This window comes from Bos indicus x Bos taurus, chromosome 24, assembly GCF_003369695.1.
Source record: "Bos indicus x Bos taurus breed Angus x Brahman F1 hybrid chromosome 24, Bos_hybrid_MaternalHap_v2.0, whole genome shotgun sequence".
NCBI classification, from domain to species: domain Eukaryota; kingdom Metazoa; phylum Chordata; class Mammalia; order Artiodactyla; family Bovidae; genus Bos; species Bos indicus x Bos taurus.
Window position 1 is genome coordinate 8,342,620 of NC_040099.1, and position 21,563 is coordinate 8,364,182.

The 21,563-nt window shown below is 35.9% G+C and overlaps 1 protein-coding gene across 1 annotated transcript in view; it reads right to left on the reverse strand.

Moving 5' to 3' along the window:
• Window positions 1-2,249: 2,249 nt before the first annotated feature.
• The window catches only part of CCDC102B (coiled-coil domain containing 102B), a 277,418-nt gene continuing 258,104 nt past the window's right edge, over window positions 2,250-21,563 (reverse strand). The window contains exon 9 of the mRNA XM_027525911.1: window positions 2,250-3,699. Coding sequence (XP_027381712.1) covers window positions 3,690-3,699 — 10 coding nt within the window. The 3' untranslated portion in view covers window positions 2,250-3,689. The remainder of the gene's footprint in view (window positions 3,700-21,563) is intronic.

Genomic DNA, 21,563 nt, shown 5'->3' on the forward strand with positions numbered 1-21,563 from the left:
CCAAAGTACTGGAGTTTCAGCTTTAGCATCATTCCCTCCAAAGAAATCCCAGGACTGAGCTCCTTCATAATGGACTGGTTGGATCTCCTTGCAGTTCAAGGAACTCTCAAGAGTCTTCTCCAACACCACACAGTTCAAAAGCATCAGTTTTTTGGCGCTCCGCCTTCTTCACAGTCCAACTCTCACATCCATACATGACCACAGGAAAAACCATAGCCTTGACTAGACGCACCTTTGTTGGCAAAGTAATGTCTCTGCTTTTCAATATGCTATCTAGGTTAGTCATAATTTTCCTTCCAAGGAGTAAGCGTCATTTAATTTCATGGCTGCAGTCACCATCTGTAGTGATTTTGGAGCCCCCAAAAATAAAGTCTGACACTGTTTCCACTGTTTCCCCATCTATTTCCCATGAAGTGATGGGACTGGATGCCATGATCTTCGTTTTCTGAATGTTGAGGTTTAAGCCAGCTTTTTCACTCTCCACTTTCACCTTGATCAAGAGGCTTTTTAGTTCCTCTTCACTTTCTGCCATAAGGGTGGTGTCATCTGCATATCTGAGGTTATTGATATTTCTCCCGGCAATCTTGATTCCAGCTTGTGTTTCTTCCAGCCCAGCATTTCTCATGATGTACTCTGCATATAAGTTAAATAAACAGGGTGACAATATACAGCCTTGACGAACTCCTTTTCCTATTTGGAACCAGTCTGTTGTTCCATGTCCAGTTCTAACTCTTGCTTCCTGATCTGCATACAAATTTCTCAAGAGGCAGGTCAGGTGGTCTGGTATTCCCATCTCTTGAAGAATTTTCGACAGTTTGTTGTGATCCACACAGTCAAAGGCTTTGGCATGGTCAGTAAAGCAGAAATAGATGTTTTTCTGGAACTCTCTTGCTTTTTTGATGATCCAGTGGATGTTGGCAATTTGATCTCTGGTTCCTCTGCCTTTTCTAAAACCAGCTTGAACATCAGGAAGTTCACAGTTCACATATTGCTGAAGCCTGGCTTGGAGAATTTTGAGCATTACTTTACTAGCGTGTGAGATGAGTGCAATTGTGCGGTAGTTTGAGCATTCTTTGGCATCGCCTTTCTTTGGGATTGGAATGAAAACTGACCTTTTCCAGTCCTGTGGCCACTGCTGAGTTTTCCAAATTTGCTGGCATATTGAGTGCAGCACTTTCACAGCATCATCTTTTAGGATTTGAAATAGCTCAACTGGAATTCCATAACCTCCACTAGCTTTGTTCATAGTGATGCTTTCTAAGGCCCACTTGACTTCACATTCCAGGATGTCTGGCTCTAGGTCAGTGATCACACCATCGTGATTATCTGGGTCATGAAGATCTTTTTTGTACAGTTCTTCTATGTATTCTTGCCACCTCTTCTTAATATCTTCTGCTTCTGTTAGGTCCATACCATTTCTGTCCTTTATCAAGCCCATCTTTGCATGAAATGTTCCTTTGGTATCTCTGATTTTCTTGAAGAGATCCCTAGTCTTTCCCATTCTGTTGTTTTCCTCTATTTCTTTGCATTGATCCCTGAAGAAGGCTTTCTTATCTCTCCTTGCTATTCTTTGGAACTCTGCATTCAGATGTTTATATCTTTCCTTTTCTCCTTTGCTTTTCGCTTTTCTTCTTTTCACAGCTATTTGTAAGGCCTCCTCCGACAGCCATTTTGCTTTTTTGCATTTCTTTTCCATGGGGATGGTCTTGATCCCTGTCTCCTGTACAGTGTCACAAACCTCATTCCATAGTTCATCAGGCACTCTATGTATCAGATCTAGGCCCTTAAATTTATTTCTCACTTCCACTGTATAATCATAAGGGATTTGATTTAGGTCATACCTGAATGATCTAGTGGTTTTCCCTACTTTCTTCAATTTAAGTCTGAATTTGGCAATAAGGAGTTCATGGTCTGAGCCACAGTCAGGTCCTGGTCTTGTTTTTGCTGACTGTATAGAGCTTCTCCATCTTTGGCTGCAAAGAATATAATCAATCTGATTTCGGTGTTAATAAAATCCACCACATACAATTGGCCCCTCAATGAAAATATTTGTGGGAACTCATGGGTCCATGAAATTACATCTGAAAATTTTATTAATGCTGTCAACATTTGAGATTTTTAATTTAATATTTTTAATTTAATAAAAATACACAGTAAATTTTAGATTCTATGGCAAAACCTTAAAATTTAAATTCTGTGGCCAGAATTAATATTTGATTATATGGCTTAAATGGATGAGATATTTATCTTTATATACCTAAAGGTAATAGATTTAATAAATTTAGTAAATAAAGCTAACATAATGAAATGAGGTATAAGCAGAGGATTTGGTAGTGTAAGTTGATTTAATTCTTAACTATCTTAGAGGAATTAAAAGCAACTTTTCTAATCTTCTTTCCTTTTCTCCCTCCCAGAATCATATCTTTTTCTTTATTTCTGCACTAGCAATTCTATTGCAAATAGATAAATGAGGCATGAATATTATAGCAAATTTGACTGACCTTATTTTCCATAAAGAGATAAAAAAGTAAAAAATACAATAAAATACAATTTTGTGGGAGTTCTATCAGAAATCAGTTGGCATTTATCAGCTTGGTATTATTTTCAACCAAAAGGGAAATTCAGATTTGTATGGGTCTCTGAGATTTTTCTGCTTACAGTTAAAAAATGCAAATTCTGTCAACTTCCTGCTTACACACATGCAAACCAATCCAAATAACTTAAACTACTTCCTTTTTATTTAATCTCTTTTCAAAATGGGAATTTCTAAAAGCAGAAGACATGTTCTTAAAAGTTGAAATGATGTGTCATCATTAATTTTTGCTATTTGAGGTTGTCAATTGCATATGTCATAGAAATGATTAATCATCAAAATTTAATAACCAGAAGTAAACACAGAACATCAACTGTGCTACTAGAAAATTATCTGTGATTGAATCAATATTTTTGTCTTTACATTTGAATGTGTAAGCAAGTTTTACAGCCAGAGTTCTATAGTTCTTGACAGACGTGGCAATAATAATAAGATAATATTGTAAATCTTTAAGAGCTGTGTGACTCTACTACTCAGTTTCCTAGGCATCAACTCTGAGGTGCCAACTGATGATATAAAACTCAAATACAAACTTGTGCAGTATCAATGTCAAAGTTAAATCTTAAATCATGAAAAACACACCAACAATGGAAATCACTTAAAATGTAAAATTCAACAGAAATAGTATAGCTCATTGACATGATCTGCATTTTCTCCTAATCAGGACAATTTCAATAGAAACATTTTTTAAATTATAATTAAAGTTATTTAGCATGTAGCTATGGAAGGAAGAAAATACCTTATGTAAAACATTTAAATAAGGAAGTGGAAGTCTACACGTAAAGGGCATTTTCAAACTGCAACATATGGAATTTATCAGAAAAATGAAATTAGAATGTACAGAGTTTCAGCTTAATTTTAAAAAGACAAAAATGTACCAAAAAGATGTTCATAAACATTATATAATAGATTGCAATTTAACAATATACATTCTAGATGCCTTAAAGGATACTTAGGTGCCAATGGTTTATATTAGAATTGAAGAACAACATAGAATCTAATTGTCCCATATCCTGCATAACTTTTAGTTAGCTTAATGTGGTTACTGTGAAGAGTTAGACACTTACCCTTGAATTCAAGGCCATTTCTCTTGTCTTTAGAAGTCACTATGGGTACAAAAATGGGGAGATATTCCCTTAGATCAAATGCTGTGCTTTCACATTCTGAAGCACATTTCTACGCAAAAATATATCAGTGAACTAAGATATTATAAAAATTAGGATAATATATAGAGCAGTATTTAGTATTTGGAGGACATAAGTAAATGGGAATACCATAGTAGCCAAAAATATGAATGATAAATTATATTAATCCATCTATAGAAATAAGTTACATACTAAACATGTATATAAAGATCTTCTGTTTAAATCCATATCTTTTACCTGCCTCCAATCCTTCAATAATTTTCACCAAGTTATGCTTTTATATGTTAAAAGAATATCCTAGCTATTGTAAACAGTACTGCAATGAACATTGGGGTACACGTGTCTTTGTGAGTTATGCTTTTCTCAGGGTACATGCCCATTAGTGGGATTGCTGGATCATATGGTAGTTTTAGTTTTTTAAGGGGTCTCCATGCTGTTCTTCATAGTGGCTGTATCAATGTACATTCCCACCAACAGTGCAAGAGGGTTCCCTTTTCTCCACACCCTTTCTAGAACTTATTTATAAATTTCTTGATTATGCACATTCTGACTGTTGTGAGGTAATACCTCATTGTAGTTTTGATTTACATTTCTCTAATAATTAGTGATTTTGAGCATCTTTTCATGTGTTTGCTGGTCATCTGTATATCTTTGGAGATATGTCTATTTAGGTCTTTCACCCAATTCTTGATTGGGCTGCTTTTTTGATACTGTGTTCCATGGGCTGCTTGTATATTTTGAAAATTAATCCCCATAGATGGCAGCCCACCAGGCTCCCCCATCCCTGGGATTCTCCAGGCAAGAGTACTAGAGTGGGTTGCCATTTCCTTTTCCAACGAACAAAGCTAGTGGAGATGATGGAATTCCAGTTGAGCTATTTCAAATCTTAAAGGATGATTCTGTTAAAGTGCTACACTCAATATACCAGCAAATTTGGAAAACTCTACAGTGGCCACAGGACTGGAAAAGATCAGTTTTCATTCCAATCCCAAACAAAGGCAATGCCAAAGAATGTTCAAAGTACCACACAATTGCACTTTTCTCACACGCTAGCAAAGTAACACTCAAAATTCTCCAAGCCAGGCTTCAACAGTACATGAACCATGAACTTCCAGATGTTCAAGCTGGATTTAGAAAAGGCAGAGGAACCAGAGATCAAATTGCCAACATATCATCAAAAAAGCAAGAAAGTTCCAGAAAAACATCTAAAAGATGCTTACTCCTTGAAAGGAAAGTTATGACCAACCTAGATAGCATATTCAAAAGCAGAGACATTACTTTGTCAACAAAGGTTCGTCTAGTCAAGGCTATGGTTTTTCCTGTGGTCATGTATGGATGTGAGAGTTGGACTGTGAAGAAGGCTGAGTGCCGAAGAATTGATGCTTTTGAACTGTGGTGTTGGAGAAGACCTCTAGAGTCCCTTGGTATACAAGGAGATCCAACCAGTCTACCCTAAAGGAAATCAATCCTGAATATTCTTAGGAGGGACTGATGTTGAAGCTGAAACTCCAATACTCTGGCCACGTGATGTGAAGAACTGACTCCTTGGAAAAGACCCTTATGTTGGGAAATATTGAAGGATAGGAGGAGAAGGGGATGACAGAGGATGAAATGGTTGGATGGCATCACCGAGTCGATGGACATGAGTTTGAGCAAGCTCCATGAGTTGGTGATGGACATGGAAGCCTGGCGTGCTGCAATCCACGGGGTCACAAAGAGTCACGTGACTGAGCAACTGAACCTAAGTTTGCAAATATTTTCTCCCATTCTGAGGGTTGTCTTTTCATCTTGTTTATAGTTTCCTTGACTGTGCAAAAGCTTTTAAGTTTAATTAGGTCCCATTTGTTTATTTTTGTTTTTATTTTCATTATTCTAGGGGGTGGGTCAAAAAGGATTTTGCTGTGATTCATATCAAAGAGTGTTCTCCCTGTGTTTTCCTTTAAGAGTTTTATAATGTGTGACCTTACATTCAGGTCATACAGAATGAGGTAAATCAGAAAGAAAAAACAAATATATTAAAAGAATAGAATGACTACATGTGTGTGTATATTTCTGTATGTCTGAAAACAGAACATTTAAAATTGTTCCAGGTAGCTGCTTTAAGAATGCTGTTAAAAACATAGCTCCACTGAAGTGTAAATGTGAGTTTCTTAGCTATACTATGAAATACAATATAAGATTAATGTACAATGTAGTTATTCATTCATGAGGTTGATGGGATTTAGCTTTAATTTCCTTTTCTCACTGTACCATGAAGAAATAAACAGTCACAGGATGATTTCATATTTTACAACTTCTCATTCATGGAAACAAGAAAAGATTTAGAAATATACAGATTATATAGAAAAGAGCAGATTCATTCATTCACATTCAAGTTTGTCATCTCTAAATCAGAATAAGAGAATGATGAAGAAAATCTATTAAGAAACAATATCAATCAATATTAAATGCAAATAAGTAAGTGAGATGATTACCGGCTCATGTTCTTGTAAATAATGCAAACATTTTTGTGCAAACACACGTGGCCAAGAAAAGATTAGAATCTTTGTTTGCTGTCTTGGAATTCCATCTTTTAAAATGTCAAAGCTTTCCTATCACAATATTCACTTTACCTTCAAAACTTTAATATAAGGCTTTACTCACATCAGCATTTGGATTCTGAACTCAGAAATAAAAGAACAGAAATTGTGCTTCTATTTCTATAGGTCTTATATACTATTAAATTTTCAATCTGAATAGTGTAGGTTTCAAATATATGTTAACTTACAAGTCTAGAATAATTGGTAAACCAACACTGAGGTAACATTTCCTTATTTCTACTCTCTAAAATGTCTTACTCAGTTTTGCCACCAAAAAATTACCTTTTGCAAATGTGAAATACACAATATGACCTTTTTAATGAGATTTCAGCACAAAATTATCTAATCCAGCTTCCATGATAGTGTTTTTAAATAAAGGGAATGCAGTTAAGTATATAAGATTTCTTTAATGGTAAATTAGTATTTTTATATTAAAGAAAATGTTTCTTACACATGTGGAATGTTCCAGACATTGTTCTAACTGTTTGGTATAAAGAAATGAGCAAGACAAAGAATATTCTTGAAATAATGGAATTACCTTTCTTTCTTTTTCTTTCTACCTGTTTGTCCATCCACTGACCCATTTATTTATCTATGGCATATATGTATGGATAACTGTTCATCAAAACAGCAAAAACATTACAGTCACAGAGGAAAAAAAAAGACTTGGTGTTTAGTTATGTTCACTGTATTAGTTCATTTTTAAAGTAATATAAATTGTAAGAAGACACAATCTCACCACCTGACCTTGTTTTTAAATTTGTGATTTCTAAAATAGCTAAAAGAAATGTTCACTGGAAAATGTTGTGGACATTCTTATATTTGAATTTAATAGGAAATACCGTTCAGGGGTATTTATCTATGAACAAGTTGAACACATTCTACTTGCTGTGCAGTTTTCCACAAGGTCAGAACACGGTTTATGATCTATGAAGCCAACATCCATTACCTTAATTATCGTAGTTCTAAATGATTATCAATATCTGATAATGATTGAAGCCACTTCCTTTTTTTTTTTTTGCTTTCAGAAATAGCATGCCTATTTTTGAAACTACTTTCTTTACTCCCTTCTATGTGAATATCAATACAATTTGATAAATTCCATGTGGATTTCTGTTGATATTCTGATTGGAAATGCAAGAACTTAAAGATTAGTCTGGAGAGAAATGACATTCTTATTATAACATATTATCCATTGTTTTGGCTTGTTCAGAGCCATATTTTAAGTATTTTGTTCATAGATTTTGAATTGTTATTGGAATTTTTTCTTATTATCTTTAGTTAATTGAACTTTTATCAAGAAAATTTAACTTTTTATATAATGGGTCTGTACCTTGTCTTGGATATATGTTTTGTCTGTACATAATAGCACAATTGCCTCTTTCTTCTTGCTTATTCATCTACTGTGGTACAACTTTGAATAGCAGATTTACTGGTTATTTTTGCTATTTTGGTTTGTTTCTGAACTCCTGAGTTTAAATGATTGCCTGTAAATAATAATATTTGATTTCTTTAAAGTAGAAATTCTAAGTAGAAAATGGAACTTCTCAGATATTCTTAGTTTTAACCATGAACATGGGTTAACATTTTAAAATTGTTTTATTATTTTTTATAATAATCATTCCATTTTCTGAGTTTAATTGGTAGAATATATTAATACATTTTTGATAGAGAACCTTTCTTGAATTCTGAGGATAAACACCATATGGTCATGACGCATATTTTATAACACTTGTAGGTTCCATGTGCCAAAATTATCACTTAGAAGTTTTTCACCCATAATCATACATAAACCTGTAATTCTCTTCTTTTATACTATTTTTGTCAAGTTTAAGTGTTAATAATTTCCTGTCTTATAACATATGTTAGGAAATGTGCTTTTGAATTTCTCTAAAATGTTTTTTTATCTGTTTCTTAAAGTTGATAAAACTCACCTATAAGAATAGGTTTTCCTAAATAGCTTTCCTCCTTTTTTCTTGATCAGTTTTGTACAGGCTTTTGATAATGATGAGAAATTCGGGAGATTCTTCAAGTGTCGTGAATGTCTTTTCTCCCTTCTTCCCTTTGCTCTATAAGGGGGGAATTTGGTTCTTGCCACACTGAGTCATATTCATCACAGCCCACATTTGGATCCAGAGACAGGCACACTCTTGCCTGCAGCTACACTCCTGTTTTATGTTTCTCTGTTGTTTCTGGCTAATGGAGAGTTTTATCTGTACCACTAAACATGCTTAGGTTTCTTAATGACTTTATAAAAACAGATCTTATTTCTTACTGCTATGTTTAGAGAAAGCACAATCAATGTGTAATCTTACCACAGCATTTTGAAAAGGACTGCTTATATATTCTCATGTCAGCATTTTACATATGAATGTGTAAATGATGGGCGCTATTAGATTTTAGTATCATAGCTAAAACACCATTGTATCATATATGGTTTCTATTTTTACTCACCCAGAATCTTAAAAGGATACAATATGTAATTATACCACCAAACACTTCCATTTCCCTGGATTAATGAAGATCCATTGGCAGCAATTTGGAAAATGTAACTTACTGTGCTGAAGCAATAACTCATATAGTGACCCATAAAAGTTAATACAATTTTAGAAGGGTCTAATATAGTCTCAAAGAAGAGCTGGAAGAAAGTGGGTCACTCTGTCAGCAAACCCAACAAATACATCCCAAAGAATAGTGGTGATAAAAATGATTCAGAAACAGAGACCATGGTAACAAAATAATTCAGTTTTGCAAATTGCTTCATGCATATAGAAGCAAAGAACTGTGTCTATGATTAGTCTTTCATTTTACTTATTTTAAAAATATATATAACAGCTCTTTAAAATTATTTATGATTACAGTGGGCAGTATTAGAACATTTCTCTTGAAAACTAAAAATGCTTTCAAATGTGTTTTATCATTTGACCGTTTTACAATTCTGTGAGACAGAGTATAGATCTGTTTCTAAACCATGCACACACACTGAGCTAAACTGCGTTAAGTAGATTTTCTATGTTACATGAGTCTTCTCATTCAAAACAGTAACTGTTTACTGTAATGCATACATACACACGAAGATTTTCATTTCTTTTTTGACAATAATGGGCAGATGTGAACATTGTAGTTAAAATTTTTCATGTATCTTTGTTAATGTTAGCTAAAAGACTCTCCTTCCATAAATTTGTTTTTTTAAGTCTATATTTTGACTCACATTCAAAATTTCTTATAGTGCATGCAAATATGAATCATTAACTATGCACAGTGATAAACAGATCTAACATATAGCTCAAAGAATGCCAATAATGTTAAAGCATCCAAAATGGAATGTCACTTTGTAACACAGTAAGATGTAAGAATAATTTTCATTTTTTATTATGGCTTTAGTTTAATTTCAGAAGAAATATAAAAGGAAAAAAAGTGTGTATCATTGTTGTCAGAATTCTTTTGTACAAGTGAGAGACCACTTGCCATAATATTATAAGTAAAACATTTCAATAGAAGGCTTAAATTATATAAATTTAAATAATTATATAAAATTTAATAAACTATATAAATTTAAAATAATAAGAATTGTCTGAAAATAGAATATAATTCCTTGTGAAATAGTCCCTGATTCTGGAATGATTCAAGTATAGGTGATGTTATCAAAGGGGTTATTAAATCAGCATGGTGGTTGGATAAGTAATCCTTATGATTTCTTCCAGTTCCAATTCTTAAAGAGTCTTTGAAAATTTTAATTATTAAACCTCCAGATGTTGACTTTGAAACCTCCTTCTTTCTGAAGTTAAATATTATATATTTTTCTTTAATTCAGTGAATGTTTCTGTAACACCTATTATGTACCACATACCATGTAATCTGACTGTGGCTCAGATCATGAACTCCTTACTGCCAAATTCAGACTTAAATTGAAGAAAGTAGGGAAAACCATTAGACCATTCAGGTATGACCTAAATCAAATCCCTTATGATTATACAGTGGAAGTGAGAAATAGATTTAAGGGCCTAGATCTGATACATAGAGTGCCTGATGAACTATGGACTGAGGTTCGTGACATTGTACAGGACACAGGGATCAAGACCATCCCCATGGAAAAGAAATGCAAGAAAGCAAAATGCCTGTCTGGGGAGGCCTTACAAATAGCTATGAAAAGAAGAGAGGTGAAAAGCAAAGGAGAAAAGGAAAGATATAAGCATCTGAATCCAGAGTTCCAAAGAATAGCAAGAGGAGATAAGAAAGCCTTCTTCTGCGATCAATGCAAAGAAATAGAGGAAAACTACAGAATGGGAATGAATAGAGATCTCTTCAAGAAAATTAGAGATACCAAGGGGACATTTCATGCAAAGATGGGCTTGATAAAGGACAGAAATGGTATGGACCTAACAGAAGCAGAAGATATTCAGAAGAGATGGCAAGAATACACAGAAGAACTGTATAAAAAAGATCTTCATGGCCCAGATAATCACGATGGTGTGATCACTGACCTAGAGCCAGACATCCTGGAATGTGAAGTCAAGTGGGCCTTAGAAAGCATCACTACGAACAAAGCTAGTGGAGTTGATGGAATTCCAGTTGAGCTCTTTCAAATCCTGAAAGATGATGCTGTGAAAGTGCTGCACTCAATATGCCAGCAAATTTGGAAAACTCAGCAGTGGCCACAGGACTGGAAAAGGTCAGTTTTAATTCCAATCCCAAAGAAAGGCAATGCCAAACAATGCTCAAACTACCACACAATTGCACTCATCTCACACGCTAGTAAAGTAATGCTCAAAATTCTCCAAGCCAGGCCTCAGCAATATGTGAACCGTGAACTTCCTGATGTTCAAGCTGGTTTTAAAAAAAGCAGAGGAACCAGAGATCAAATTGCTAACATCTGCTGGATCATGGAAAAAGCAAGAGAATTCCAGAAAAACATCTATTTCTGCTTTATTGACTATGCCAAAGCCTTTGACTGTGTGGATCACAATAAACTGTGGAAAATTCTGAAAGAGATGGGAATACCAGACCACCTGACCTGCCTCTTGAGAAATCTGTATGCAGGTCCGGAAGTAACAGTTAGAACTGGACATGAAACAGCAGACTGGTTCCAAATACAAAAAGGAGTACGTCAAGGCTGTATATTGTCACCCTGTTTATTTAACTTCTATGCAGAGTACATCATGAGAAACACTGGGCTGGAAGAAACACAAGCTGGAATCAAGATTGCCGGGAGAAATATCAATAACCTCAGATATGCAGATGACACCACCCTTATGGCAGAAAGTGAAGAGGAACTCAAAAGCCTCTTGATGAAAGTGAAAGTGGAGAGTGAAAAAGTTGGCTTAAAGCTCAACATTCATAAAACAAAGATCATGGCATCCAGTCCCATCACTTCATGGGAAATAGATGGGGAAACAGTGGAAACAGTGTCAGGCTTTATTTTTCTGGGCTCCAAAATCACTGCAGATGGTGACTGCAGCCATGAAATTAAAAGACGCTTACTCCTTGGAAGGAAAGTTATGACCAACCTAGATAGCATATTCAAAAGCAGAGACATTACTTTGCCAACAAAGGACTGTCTAGTCAAGGCTATGGTTTTTCCTGTGGTCATGTATGGATGTGAGAGTTGGACTGTGAAGAAAGCTGAGTGCCGAAGAATTGATGGTTTTGAACTGTGGTGTTGGAGAAGACTCTTGAGAGTCCCCTGGACTGCAAGGAGATCCAACCAGTCCATTCTGAAGGAGATCAGCCCTGGGATTTCTTTGGAAGGAATGATGCTAGAGCTGAAGCTCCAGTACTTTGGCCACCTCATGTGAAGAGTTGACTCATTGGAAAAGACTGTGATGCTGGGAGGGATTGGGGGCAGGAGGAGAAGGGGACGCCAGAGAATGAGATGGCTGGATGGCATCACTGACTCGATGGACGTGAGTCTCGGTGAACTCTGGGAGTTGGTGATGGACAGGGAGGCCTGGCGTGCTGTGATTCATGGGGTCGCAAATAGTCAGACACGACTGAGTGACTGAACTGAACTGAACTACCATGTAATATCACTGGGCACAGAGTGGTATTTAAAACAAAGACATGATCCCTGTCTTCATGATGCTTACATATGGAAAATATAGATATTAAAAGCATACACCTATATCTAAGTGGGAAATCACATTATGGTATGTGGCTTGAACTAAAAGATTAGGATGCTGGGAGATTAAGAGTAAAGTTCTATGAGATCAGGAAATGCTTCATCAAGACAGTAACACTTAAGCTGTCACCTGAAACTGGAGAAAGAAGTCAGGGGAAGAATGATGAGCATGTCTTGGTCATTAAAAAAAAAAAAAAAAATCAGGCTGCTAAAAGTATAGCTGTGGGTAAAATTTTGGAGATGCATAAATTAAAAAAAAAATCAGTATTGATGAAACATAAAGAAGAAACAGAGATGTGCATAGAAAACCATTTAGAAGGTTTACATTGTCCCAAGTATTGGAAGGAGTTCAAACATTTATTCTTAAGTTTAACGAGAAGCTACTGAAAAATATCACCCATAGAGGGACATAATATGTTATATTTCTAGAATTCCACTCTCTAAAATATGTGCTGAAACTGGAGCTATGAGTTGAAAGCTAGTGTAGGAATCCAGGGAAGAGTTTATGATAATTTTGACCAGAGTAGTAGCAGAAAGATGGGGAGAAAATTCAAACATAAAAGATTTAATTGAATGTTCTGATTTATTGGGAGTGGCTGAAGTATAGGTGAAGAACTAATAGTTTCTGAGCAAGATGAAATAGCTGGTATCAAACTTACCCAACTGCTGTAAATAGTTATCAAAATGGGGCAGAATGTATAAAATATATATAAAAAGACATTTGAAAGCAATGGATTATGCCATGAATTTTTATTTTTTTTCTATATGTTGAAAAAATTTTTTTAACTTTACAATATTGTATTGGTTTTGCCACACATCAACATGAATACACCACAGGTATACATGTGTTCCCCATCCTGAACCCTCCTCCCTCCTCCCTCCCCGTATCATCCCTCTGGGTCATCCCAGTGCACCAGCCCCAAGCATCCAGTATTGTGCATTGAACCTGGACTGGCGATTCGTTTCATATATGATGGTATACATGTTTCAATGCCATTCTCCCAAATCATCCCACCCTCACCCTCTCCCACAGAGTTCAAAAGACTGTTCTATACATCAGTGTCTCTTTTGCTGTCTCGTACACAGGGTTATTGTTACCATCTTTCTAAATTCCATATATATGCTGTATTGGTGTTTTTCTTTCTGGCTTACTTCACTCTGTATAATAGGCTCCAGTTTCATCCACCTCATTAGAACTGATTCAAATGTATTCTTTTTAATGGCTGAGTAATACTCCATTGTGTATATGTACCACAGCTTTCTTATCCATTCATCTGCTGATGGACATCTAGGTTGCTTCCATGTCCTGGCTATTATAAACAGTGCTGCAATGAACATTGGAGTACATGTGTCTCTTTCAGTTCTGGTTTCCTCCATGTGTATGCCCAGCAGTGGGATTGCTGGGTCATATGGCAGTTCTATTTCCGGTTTTTTAAGGAACCTCCACACTGTTCTCCATAGTGGCTGTACTAATTTGCATTCCCACCAACAGTGTAAGAGGGTTCCCTTTTCTCCACACCCTCTCCAGCATTTATTGCTTGTAGACTTTGGGATCGCAGCCATTCTGACTGGCGTGAAATGATACCTCATAGTGGTTTTGATTTGCATTTCTCTGATAATGAGTCATGTTGAGCATCTTTTCATGTGTTTGTTAGCCATCTGTATGTCTTATTTGGAGAATTGTCTATTTCGTTCTTTGGCCCATTTTTTGATTGGGTCATATAAACAAATGGGACCTAATTAAACTTAAAAGCTTCTGCACAACAAAGGAAACTATAAGCAAGGTGAAAAGACAGCCTTCAGAATGGGAGAAAATAATAGCAAATGAAGCAACTGACAAACAACTAATCTCAAAAATATACAAGCAACTCCTACAGCTCAGTTCCAGAAAAATATATGCCGTGAATTTTAGAAGGGAAGTATTTGAAGTGGGACCTACACTAAACCTGCATGTCTCACGAGGAACATTTTTCAAAATGCTGCATAGAGAAATAGAGCCCAACAGAGAATACTGGTCTCAGTGAGTGTAGGACACAGATCAGAGTCTGTGACTGTGGGAGTAGCTGGGGTTTAGGTGGCAAAGTATCAGGAGAAAAGCAGAGAGACACACTCCAAACGTCTGCATAGAATATGTCCTAGGTCCTCTAACAGGTCCTGTGTTGACCATGTGCAAGACTCAATTCTGGAAGGTCCTGCAGAGAACAGATACTGAGGAGCTGAGAGCTTTAGAGATCTCACTGTTCTGGCGATAAGCTGAGATTCCTTCCCAGTTGTACTGGAGAAACCTTGATATACACATTAAGACTTGCATTTGAGATACCAGAAACGCTATTCCTACAAGCAAAATCATGCTTTAGTTGTAAGTTGTTGTTCAGTCACTAAGTTGTGTCCAACTCTTTGTGACCCTATGGACTGCAGCATGCCAGGCTTTCCTGTTCATCACTATCTCCTGGAGTTTGCTCTAACTTATGTCCACTGGGTCATCCAAACATCTCATCCTCTGGGGATCAACTGAAGTACACCGGTACTAAAATGGATTAACACCAGACTCCAACCATGTCTTAGTCTGTTGAGGCTGCCATAACAAGACACCACAGGGTAGCTTACAAACAACACACTTGCTGAGATACCTTATAATGTATGAATATTATACAATTTGAGGGGCATGCAATAAAATAATGAAATGGAAATACACTTGAATTTGAGTAACTCAAAATTTAAATAATTCTGTATTTAAATAAGTATTTGTAAGGAATGCACTGTAAAATGTTATTGACATACATAACTTCCTTTTCCACACAATGTATTTCTGTTTTTCAGAAGACAAACATTCCAGAAATTCACCAGTCACAATCAAACAACTAGAACAGTGTTATGACTGATATTTTCAATAGAATACAAGTAATCTCTACAGAGTTTATTTACATGCTCACATTTTGGAGGAAGGACACTACAGACAAACGTTAACAAAACAATGGCATATACTTTTTATAAGCGGTAGGAAGGGACCATTTTAAGTTGTCCCAGTGGAAGCCAAATTAATAATAATTAAGGAACATAAACCTTAAAAAGGTAATCCCAGACAATAAACTTCCCAAACAGGAAGGATCAGATTGTTAGACTGTGGGTCTCCATCTCTCACTTCTTCAGTTCTTAAATATGACAAAGGTCAGTTAAATCACAATAGCTGAACAGGGGAAATATATTTTCACCTTATGTCTTGATGATATCCATTTAGTATTAGTGAAAATACATTGTCAACAGAAAATAAGGGAAAAACCTATAATAACATGATCTCCAAAAACTTTCAGTGATGACTGACCCAGAGACTTCTGCTGCACCATAGCTAGCTAAAACACAGGAAGAATAAACAATATGTTTCATATATGCATTCATTGCAAAGAAATATTTTTAAGTTCTAAAGATAATTAACATTAATTTACATTAAGACATTGCTTCATGTCTCATTACAGAGCAGACAGTAGTAGCTGTTGCTTCCTCAGTTATAACTGCAATTAATTACATATATTTGAGATTTTAAAATGTGTGTGCATTTTCCTATTATAGATGCGTAGAAGTACTATAATACTTAAGAAAACCATTTAGTTAATTTAGTTTATCTAGAAGAGAAACTGACTGTGCTTTCTCTTATATGGAATATGAGAGTTAGTAGAAAATAAATTTTGCTTTTCCTCAAATGTTTATTGCTATTTCTAGAAGAAAGGATTTAAATACTCTGCCTCCCAGCTTACTTCTGCACTTCACGTGTGGTCAGTAACCCTATTTGTCTATCAGGCAACAGTCATGAGGTAGTATAAATTGAGATGTATTGCTCTAAGTATAAAGTAAATATCAAAAAATTACAGCAACCTTTTGTTATTAAGGTACAATTGACATATTAGTTTCAGATGTACAACCTAATGATTCAATATTCGTATATATTGTAAAGTAATTGCCACAATAAATCTAGTTAGCATCTACAACTACACATAGTTAGACTTTGTTTCTTTTGATGAGAACTTTTAAGATCTATTTCCTTAGCAACTTTAAGTGTGCAGTAAGTGTGCAGAATTATTAACCCTAGTCACCATGCTGCACGCTGCATGCCCATGTGATGTATTTTGTAATTGAAAGTTTGCACCTTTTGACCCCCGTAAGCATTTGACCCCTTTCCTCACCCTTAGAATCTGTCAACCAGCAGTCTGTTCTCTGTATCTGTGAGCTTCATTTGTTTAGATCCCCCTCTACGTGCGATCATATGGTTTCTGTCTTTTCTGACTTCTGTCACTTAGCATAGTGCCCTCAAGTTTCATCCACATTGTCCCAAATGGCAAGATTTTATTTTTTATGAATACATAATAGTGCATTGTAAATTTGTATATACAGTGTTTTCTTTACTGCCTCATCCAGTGATGAACACTTACGCTATACCCATATCTTGCCTGGGCTTCCTGGTGACTCAGACGGTAAAGAATCTGTCTGCTATGCAGGAGATCCAGGTTCGATCCCTGGGTCAAGAAGATCCCCTGGAGAAAGGAATGGCTACCCACTCCAGTATTCTTGCCTGGAGAATTTCATGAACTGAGGAGCCTGGAGGGCGACAGTCCATACAAAGAGTTGGACACAACCAAGCGACTGACACTTTCACTTTCCTATCTTGGCTACTGAAAATCATGCTGCAGTAAACATAAGGGTGAAGAAATTCTGTTAGTATTTTCATTTTCTTCAGATAAATAACTGGAAGTAAAATTGTTAGATCACATGATGGTTCTATGTTTAATTTTTTGAGGAATGCTGATATTACTTTCCATAGTTTCTGTGCTGGTTACACTCCTACCAGCAGTGCACAGAGTTCCCTTTTCTCCACATCTTTGCTGGCATTTGGCGTTTCTTGTCTTTCTGATGGTACCACTCTAACAGATGTCAGGTGATAACTCACTGAGGCTTCTATTTGCATTTCCCTGATGATTAGTGATGCTGAATAGTTTTTCATGCACCTGTTGGCCATCTGTATGTCTTCTTTGGAAAAATGTCTATTCAGATACTCTGCCCATATTTTAATTGGATTGTTTGGTGTTTTGCTATTGAGTTTTACGAGTCCCTTATATGCTTTGGTTATTACCCCTTAACAGAATAATGATTTGCAGATATTTTCTCCCATTCCCAGACTGCCTATTTATTTTGTTGATGGTTTCCTTTGCTCTGCAGAAGCTTTTCAGTTTAATGTAGGCTCACTTGTTTATTTTTGCTTTTGTTGCCTCTGTTTTTGGTGTTAGAATCATTGCCAAGACTAGTGTCAAGGAGGTAACTGCCTATGTTTTCTTCTAAGAGTTTTATTGTCTCAGATACTTACATTCAAGTCTTCCATCCATTTTAAGATACTTTTTGTGTATGGTGTAAGACAGAGGGAGGAGAAGGGGATGACAGAGGATGAGGTGGTTGGATGGCATCACCAACTCAATGGACATGAGTTTGAGTAAACTCCGGGAGTTGGCGATGGACAGGGAGTGCAGCAGTCCATGGGGTCGCAAAGAGTCGGACACGACTGAGTGACTGAACTGAACTGAACTGAAGACATAGGTCCAATCTCACTCTTTTGCATTTGACTTCCCGGTTTTCCCAATACCGTGTATGGAAGAGACTGTTCCTTCCCAAACATATATTCTTGGCTTCTTTGTTGTAAATTAATTGACCATATACGTGTCGGTTTTATTTGTGGGCTCAGTATTCAGTTCCATTGATCTGTGTCTGTTTTTATGTCAAAACCATAATTTTTTTGCTTACTATCACTTTAATATAATTTGAAATCACGAAGTATGATGCCTCCAGCTTTATTCTTCTTTCTCAAGATGATTTTGGCTATTCAAGGTCTTTTGTGGTTCAGTACTAATTTTAGTTTTTTGGTGTGTATTTCTGTGGAAAATGTCAGGGGAATTTTGAGAGAGATTACATTGAATCTGTAGATTGCTTTTAGTAGGATGGCTGTTTTAACTGTTAATTCTTCTAATTCATGATTATGGACTATCTTTCCATTTATCTTTTTTATATTTATTATAGGTTGATAGTTGACAACATGTTGGATATGTTAGGTTGAGTAAAACATAATTTCACAAACTTTTTCCTTTTTAAAATGCGGCTCATATCTGGCTCACATTGTATTTCTGTTGCATGGTGACATTTGAAACTTTAATTTTTAATACTGAAAATAAGGAGAAGAAGGATAGGTGTTTTTCTGGTCAGCTCCTTTTCAGGAAACTCTTAATATACTTTAGTGATGCTAATCTGCTGATCTACTCCATTATGGAAGCCACATAAAGTCTTAGAAATAAGAGCTGATGGTGTACATTAAACAATTTTCTGTATTTGTTTTTAAGGTAATTTATTACACTGTTTTATTATCTATTATTTGGTATTGACAATGCACTGCATTAAATCCCAAGTAACATTTAATTTACCTACAGCAACCACAGTACAATTCTAGACCATAAACCATAGGAAAAAAAAATATGTCAGCAGTTGACTGTCATTGCATAACACACATTTATGGCTATAAAAGACTTTTACTCCAAGTACCAACTGGGATTATTATATCATAGTATAGCTGTGGTGGTATAAAGCATAACACAAGGACAGCCAAGTAGAAAACCTTGAACACAGAGGGTCTAAAGTCAACTATTGATGCCATATATCCTAAAATCGTTCAGAGTCTTTTTCTTTCTTGCCAAGAGTTCCTGTCAAAATAGGAGGAGAGAATTATTCTGGCAGAAAAAAGATAGAAAGCACGGGTGGGAGTTGGAAGCCACTCACTGGGTGATAGAAGAGCTGCCAAACTAAATGCCGCATACTCCTCTGATATAAAGGGTGACGCAGAAATTAAAAGCAGGACAGAAGGCAGACATACTAAGTGGGGCTGTGTGTGAGCCAGAACTACAGAAGGAAACCAAAGATCCAGATGATGCTTGGGTGGCCAGCTGGGTCCTGCCATTTCCTAATGGAAACCCTGTCTTCTCTCTATACCAAAAACTACTCTTTTCCAGTGCTGCTGAAATGCTTAAAGATTTTGCAATGTTTAATAGGTATTTTAATAGGAAGGTGTCAGAGTATTTCAAATATGACAAAGACAGTGCTGCCAAATTGCTATAGATCTTCTTGCTTAAAAACCAACAGCTGGAACAAATTTTATTCTTCCCCTCAGTCTCTCTGACTCACTGTTTAAATTGTCAAGGTAACTGTCATTTTGTGATAAGTTGAACTAGTGATGTTTTCTCTATCATTAGGATCACATGGTATGAAGGCTATGGAAATTTTAGAAAATGAATTGATAATAATGTAGGTACTTTGACCTGAATAAATATCTCCTCATATAAGAAAAGTTAAGTCAACAAAACACTTAACAGAAAAAAAAACCAAATAAACAGTGAGAACATTTCATCCAAGGAAAAAATATCAAGAAAAGGAAACGATATAATATTGTGAGAAGTTAGAATAAAATACAATAAATACCCAAAGAAAAGTTAAATTTTGAAATTCTATGTGTGTGTGTTTAATTTTGTTAGGAATCTCCTACAAGACATGATGTGAGATGGCCTTTATGATGGATATGGGATATTATTAGGGAAGCTGTTGTAGTTAATGACTAAAATGGTGGGGGGGACCCAAAAAACTGTCTAACTTAAGAGAAAGACGAAAGCAAACCCATGAAACAGATTTTAAAATTGTCTTGAGTGCAGAACACTAGCAGCTATGAAAACTGAACAAAGTTGAAAAGCTGTCTCAGAATTCAGAGGAAACGAGTATCTAAGAGTTAAAAGTGCATGGAGACTAGATTTATGGCCTAGGATGTGATCTATCCTGGAGAAGGTTACATGTGCGCTTGAGAAAAAGGTGAAATTCATTGTTTTGGGGTGAAATGTCCTATAGATATCAATTAGGTCTAACTGGTCTATTGTATCATTTAAAGTTTGTGTTTCTTTGTTAATTTTCTGTTTAGTTGATCTATCCATAGGTGTGAGTGGGGTATTAAAGTCTCCCACTATTATTGTGTTATTGTTAATTTCCCCTTTCATACTTGTTAGCATTTGTCTTACATATTGCAGTGCTCCTATGTTGGGTGCATGTATATTTATAATTGCTATATCTTCTTCTTGGATTGATCCTTTGATCATTATGTAGTGTCCTTCTTTGTCTCTTTTCACAGCCTTTGTTTTAAAGTCTATTTTATCTGATATGAGTGTTGCTACTCCTGCTTTCTTTTGGTCCCTATTTGCATGGAAAATCTTTTTCCAGCCCTTCACTTTCAGTCTGTATGTGTCCCCTGTTTTGAGGTGGGTCTCTTGTAGACAACATATATAGGGGTCTTGTTTTTGTATCCATTCAGCCAATCTTTGTCTTTTGGTTGGGGTATTCAACCTATTTACGTTTAAAGTAATTATTGATAAGTATGATCCCATTGCCATTTACTTTATTGTTTTGGGTTGGAGTTTATACACCGTTTTTGTGTCTCCTGTCTAGAGAATATCCTTTAGCATTTGTTGGAGAGCTGGTTTGGTGGTGCTGAATTCTCTCAGCTTTTGCTTGTCTGTAAAGCTTTTGAAACCCTCTTACACTGTTGGCGGGAATGCAAACTAGTATAGCCACTATGGAGAACAGTGTGGAGATTCCTTAAAAAACTGGAAACAGAACTGCCATACAACCCAGCAATCCCACTGCTGGGCATACACACCGAGGAAACCAGAATTGAAAGAGACACGTGTACCCCATTCATCGCAGCACTGTTTATAATAGCCAGGACGTGGAAGCAACCTAGATGTCCATCAGCATATGAATGGATAAGAAAGCTGTGGTACATATACACAGTGGAGTATTACTCAGCCATTAAAAAGAATACATTTGAATCAGTTCTAATGAGGTGGATGAAACTGGAGCCAATTATACAGAGTGAAGTAAACCAGAAAGAAAAACACCAATACAGTATACTAATGCATATATATGGAATTTAGAAAGATGGTAATGATAATCCTGTATGCGAGACAGCAAAAGAGACACAGATGTATAGAACAGTCTTTTGGACTCTGAGGGAGAGGGAGGGGGGGATGATTTGGGAGAATGGCATTGAAACATGTATAATA